A 6,179-nucleotide genomic window follows, 5' to 3' on the forward strand; every position below is an offset into this window, starting at 1 on the left:
CAGAACATCATCATCATTCTGATGATGTAAACGTCTGTTTGCAGCGGACATGTTTGACATTCTTGAACAAACAATAACGAATGAAAGGACAGACAATTATCGTAGAGAATTGAGTGTCTTGGTACCGGTTAATGTTGCCGGTCCTTACACTTATATACATGACAAACTTGGCGGTTAATTTAAGCGGCAAAACTGTCATTGGCAGTTTTGAATTACCCGCTTATAATATCCACCATACCTTATCACTATGATCCGAGTTCTAGCTATCACAAACATACGTACATATACATATCATAAATTAAGTTTAATTGTTTCATCTAATAAGAATCCGGTTTCAACAATATGCCAGCTTCTTTTAGACTTCGTTGTATTCTGACTTCCTACCAAGTTTCCCCTTTTCTTCCCCAATGTAACCGATGGATTGAACATTGCATGCAAAGGGCCGTTTGCTTTTTTATTAGAATCAGGAGCCGATGAAACGGGTCGCTTTCCCTTTGATTGAGTTTCACTACAATGTTCATTTACATTATCTTCTTCTAAATCATCCACTTCTTCAAAAAATGTGTTAGGCTATTCACCACCTCTTTTGCATGTTTCTTCTTCTCAAATTGTTTTTTGAACATATTTTTCACTTTAGTGAGAACCTTGGGACATCTCGACACGTCTAGAAAATCCCATGCAATGTGATGTATGTGCTAAGTAAACCCGTCTTTTGAAATAAAAAAAATGCTTCTCCTTGAGTTTTTTCTTTTTTCTACCAAAGTCCCGTAAGTCAACCCTGGATCAACTTCCTTTTTACTGCCCATTCTATTGTGCGCCTGCCTGCCGCAACATGTTTGCTCACCATCACTGAGTGTTGTCACTACACTCTCTCTCAGCCAAATGTGAACTTTCGGGGGGGGGGGGGGGGGGGGATTGGAAATTAGGGAGATAGGGGAGGGGTTTGTTTTGAACATTTTTAGGGGTAAGATCTGTTACAAATAGGTGTTAACGAACAAATGATACAATAGATGCTTTATTTTATTTGGTTGTGGTGTAATATCTATTATGCCACAACGAAATGAAGTAGATCAATTATTATTACGTTACTTTAAAACTGTAGCGTAATAAGAATTACTATAGATATTTGTACAATTGGTATGTGATTTAATCCTAACACTATATTTTTGACTAGGATATGCATTGTGAAATGTGGTTTAACTAAAAAGTGTAATAATGCCCTGCCATGTCACTGCCTTGTTGACAATGAGTTTTAAGTTTTAACTAACCCAATATTTAACTATCACATTGTGGTTTTAACTAGAAATTAAAAAAAAAAAAAACCAAAAAAGTGATTGGTTGATTTTAGGTGGCCCATACACATAGCAATGGTTAACACCCGTTATGGGCTTGGCGAAATGGCTAATCCATCTATGGCGCCCGGCCAATGACGCCTCCGAGGCGGTGTGTTGGGCGTTAACAACCCCAGGTGTCGGGGGTGTTATATCACAACGATTGGTCTTATACTAGGAATCAATTAAAGAAACTACGATCTTTTTCATGTTTCGGCATCGTGGCTTAAGGATCGAGCTCAATGTCTAAAAATATAAGAATACCCCCATTCACACACAACTTTTCCTGGTCAGTTTGAATCTCGTGCTTAGAGCCAAATCGTTGTAACCGTATTTTGTTTAAGTTAATTGAGCTTAAACAGTTACCTACTTGTGTATTCGCCGCGTGTATTTAAATGGATTCCGCACGTACAAACACATAGTATCACATACCGAATTCTTAGATTCGATTCGTCAAACGGAGCTAGCAGATTCTCTGTTGTCAAGGCACACCCAAGCGCGCGCCTAGGCCCATTTTTTAGGCCCATCCCAGCTTTCTCGCTTCGCTTCAAAAGCCTCACTTTCAGGCCCCTAGGAGCATTTTCAAGCCAAATTCCCACGAAATTATGGTCAAAAATCGTTTGAACAGGTTTAAACAACGTTTGAAACAATTATAAGAACCCTAAACAAGTCGTGGAAACAACCTAAAACAATTTAAACTAGCCCTAAAGAAGCCTAAAACATGTATAAAATCCCTAAAAGTTGTATTTTTAGACTAAACAACTCGCCTAAAAAAGCTCTTACTTTTTAACCGCTTGCCTTAAGGCCCAAGACTCACTCTTTACACCTTGAGTGCGCAAATGCCTTTGAAAACTATGAACATAACTCAACAGTTTGGTTTGTTTAAATTTCAAATCATCTCTAGTTGTTGTGGTTAAAATACAAGAAACAAAAGTCGAAAAGTGTTTGAACAAATATGATTTGAGACTGGGACTCACGGCCCAACCCCATTAAGATTAAGAAGAACTTTCAATGATGAACAACATCAAATCAAACGATTATTAAATTACCATTTTTGCTCTTTCTTTATTGTTTCCGTAATTAGATAATCTTTTCACAGGCTCCAAACTCCACCATGTGGGCATTCTTTTTTGGTTTCCTTTCGTCATATATATAACTCAAAGTTGAATTTCGAACCTCGATATTATTATATATTCTTTTTCCAATTTTGTTGTATGTAATCCAAAAGGAGATAAATGTTCAAACTTTGATCATCTTTTTGGTTCTCTTTTAGAAATGGAAGAGGGTTCCAGCAGCAAATTCAAGAAGATTTGTGTGTTTTGTGGAAGTAACCCTGGTCATCGAGAAGTCTTCAGTGTTGCTGCTACTGAATTGGGAGATGAATTGGTTGATTGTTTATCTTTAAATCTTATATTTTGATGTTGGTTTTGGGTGTCTTTTTGAATCGGATATGTTTGCACACCATGTGTTTGATAAAAAGCCTCTTAGAACCTGGTTTTGTTTTTCTGATTGGATGTTGTGATTATTGTGTGCCTTGGAATCTGGGTTTGATTAAAAAGACTCATGGATGATGATTGCTTGTTATGGGATTGGTGTTGAGTGTCTTGTTTTCTTAAAGTTTGTGATTATGTTGTTGATTATAGGTTAATAGGAAGATAAACTTGGTGTATGGTGGTGGAAGTGTTGGTTTAATGGGGATGATATCTCAGAGAGTTTTCGATGGCGGTTGTCGTGTTCTTGGGTAATGTACACCAACATAAATTCTTGTTCTGTGTGTAATTTTTGTTACTCGTGCTTGTTCGTTAACGTAGTGCTGCTTATTCACTTGCAGGGTTATTCCCAAAGCTCTTGTACCACTTGAGGTACGTGCGTTTTAAATTTTGAATTTTCGAGTTTGTTTTAGTTGCCCACTCATTGTATTCCTGATAGTTCTGTTCTAGCACGATCGTTCTCCATTATTGGCATAGCCTAATATCAAACTAAGCATCAACTCTGGGATGATCTAAGGACTAAGATACGTTTTGTTTTTTTGCATTTTTTTGTTAAACTATAATCCAAATTCACTATTTTTGATAGATCTCTGGTGAAACTGTTGGAGATGTACGAATTGTCTCAGATATGCACGAAAGGAAAGCCGAAATGGCTCGAGAATCTGATGCCTTTATTGCACTCCCTGGTATCTTTATAATTGTGTTCAAATTTCCTGACTTTTTACATGAAATTTGTATTCACGGTGACATTGCTTTCAGGAGGTTATGGAACCATGGAGGAAGTTTTAGAGATGATCACATGGTCGCAGCTCGGAATTCATAAAAAACCCGTGAGTTGTCGTTTATAATGTTTGAGAATTAGAGGTCGCAATTTCGACCCATGTACTTATGAATGTGTATTTATATGGGGTATGTTATATCTCTAACAGGTCCAACATGTAAAATAGAAATAAGAGTAAACTTCCGTTTTGCTCCCTGTGGTTTGGTCATTTTAACGGTTTTGCTCCAATAGTTTAAAAATAGCGATTTTCCTCCCTGATCTTTCGAGTTTGTCGCCAGTTTGCTCCCTAATCTTTCGAGTTGGTCGCCAGTTTCCTCCCTAATGGAGTTAGAGGCTGGGAGCAAAATGAAGATAAGTTAGAAAAATCAGGGAGGAAAATGGCTATTTTTAAACTATTGGAGCAAAACCGTTAAAATGACCAAACCACAGGGAGCAAAACGGAAGTTTACTCTAGAAATAAATAGCTAAAAAGGGAAGGGGTCAAATATAGAGTATTTTTGATATGTAACACTTTGTAAATCATTCTATTAAAAAGTTGAATTACTATTGAAATAATCTAATATTGCGTAATCGTATATTTATATTTGACACACTAATATTTTATAAAAGAGTAAAGTAGACGGATGGTCCCTGTGGTTTACCATTATTTTGGATTTGGTCCCTAGTTTTCCAAAAGTATACGGATGGTCCCTAGTTTTCTAAAGGTTTTAGCATGTTCAAGTTAGGGACTAAATGCGTTACAAAGTGCAAGCCACAGGGACCATCAATGTACTTTTGGAAAAAAGCTGGGGACTAAATGCTTCACAAAGTGCAAACCATAGGGATCATCTATGTACTTTCGGAAAGCTAGGGACCAAATCCAAAATTTTGGTAAACCACAGGGACCATCTGTGTACTTTACTCTTTATAAAAAGGTCAAGAAACTTGAAAAAGAGTGTTTTAGATCAACCCGACCCGACCGATTTTCCAAACATGTTTTGAACTGTTACCAAGCCCGTCATTTTGCCACCTCGACTCAGATCCTCGCGCATTTGCTTTCATAACCTTGAATTCGTATACTCAGGTCGGTCTCTTAAATGTTGACGGATATTACAACAGTCTGCTTGCATTATTTGATAACGGAGTCAAAGAAGGTTTCATCAAGCCAAGTGCTAGAGCCATTGTTTTATCAGCCACAAATGCAATAGATTTGTTGACAATAATGGAGGTATAAATAAATTTAGAATCTTGTACTTGGTTTTCAGGGGGTCCCACAAAAGGCTATCACATTTTAATTTAATTTATTTTTCTGGGTACAGCAATACAAGCCTGAGCATGAACATGTCGCGCCTCATGAGAGTTGGCAGATGGAGCAACTCGGGAATTATCCGAACAAAGGAACATAATTCAAATTGGTTTCATTCATCTTATGGTTTCTTGAATTTGAAAGATTGACTTTGTGTGTTTGATTTATATGTACTCATTTTCATCTAGTGTGGGTTTGAATGTGCTAGAAATGATCATAACTGTTGCCCGGGCCTTCGTCTAGTGTCGCTATGATGATGCGATATATACACGACAGGCCTTGAAGATTCAAGTTTGATTTGAAAGCTTGGAAATATTCGTTACAGGTTATACTTTAGTTAAGTAAGATCAATATGTTTGACTTTGATAGACTCGGATTGTGTTAATGCTTGATAAAAACTGGACGGGATATCAGCTCTAAGAAGTTGATCTTGACTTTTGATATGTTTAGATCTTGTGTGTCAATTAGTCGGACCGGTCACTAGACAAGTAATTAATACATAGTCTGCATAACAACTGTTCAAGCTTTTCCGAAATTATGGATTTGATACTAATTGTCTGTTGCCTTGTTAAGTGTTTGGGGTTTTCACTACTAAACGTAAAAATTATGTTAAATTCATTTTAAGAAAATGACCATTATACTCACCATCTAATTGGGTCGGTTTTGAAAGAAAGTGAAAGTTGAAGGAGTGATTCGTAATATTACTTTAATAATTAGTTTTTAATTAATAGCTTAAAGTATGTGATTAAAGAAGAAAGATCTGGGCCAACAATTTTTTTTTTTTTGAAAATAGACTTTCATTAACAAACAGCCGAACCCGAAGTCCAAGCCGGACCAAACAAGAACAGAAAAAACTACATAATTACAAATTTACACCAATCGTTCCATGTAATGGACTGAAAAGACGACCTATATTTTAACCAAAAGAAACCTGTAGATCTAAGATTGCTAAAAATGTCCTCCATTTTAGCCCGACAACCTGAAAAAACCGCTTTATTCCTGGCCAGCCAAATACACCAACAAGCGATTATAATAATGCCTTGAAGAATCTTCTTTTCCTCCGACCCCAGCCTACTAAACTTGTGAATTTCCAACAGATCTTTAATAGAAAAAGCGAAAATATTCGGAATACGACACCATCTACTAACCTTCTGCCAAATAAAGGAAGCATATTGGCACGAGATAAATAGATGACCAACTGTTTCATCTTCATAACCGCATAGAGGGCAGGCCCCAACTTGTTGAACGATACCCCTCGAGAATAAGGCGTCAAACGTGGGAATACGATTCAG

At 36.9% G+C, this 6,179-nt stretch overlaps 1 protein-coding gene across 2 annotated transcripts; it reads left to right on the forward strand.

Annotated features, from left to right (window-relative positions):
* The first annotated feature begins 2,253 nt into the window (after window positions 1-2,253).
* LOC110921422 (cytokinin riboside 5'-monophosphate phosphoribohydrolase LOG8) lies at window positions 2,254-5,255 on the forward strand. 2 transcript variants are annotated; one of them, XM_022165744.2, is made up of 8 exons: window positions 2,254-2,447; window positions 2,605-2,717; window positions 2,975-3,072; window positions 3,163-3,193; window positions 3,408-3,507; window positions 3,581-3,651; window positions 4,666-4,809; window positions 4,901-5,255. In XM_022165744.2, exons 2-8 carry the CDS (start codon window positions 2,607-2,609, stop codon window positions 4,985-4,987), a joined length of 642 nt encoding a protein of 213 aa, XP_022021436.1. In that variant the 5' UTR covers window positions 2,254-2,447; window positions 2,605-2,606; the 3' UTR covers window positions 4,988-5,255. The 2 variants fall into 2 exon arrangements, with proteins under 2 accessions (XP_022021436.1, XP_022021437.1); XM_022165745.2 differs by having other exon boundaries at window positions 2,322-2,493.
* Window positions 5,256-6,179: the final 924 nt, after the last annotated feature.

This window comes from Helianthus annuus, chromosome 17, assembly GCF_002127325.2.
Source record: "Helianthus annuus cultivar XRQ/B chromosome 17, HanXRQr2.0-SUNRISE, whole genome shotgun sequence".
Lineage (NCBI taxonomy): Eukaryota > Viridiplantae > Streptophyta > Magnoliopsida > Asterales > Asteraceae > Helianthus > Helianthus annuus.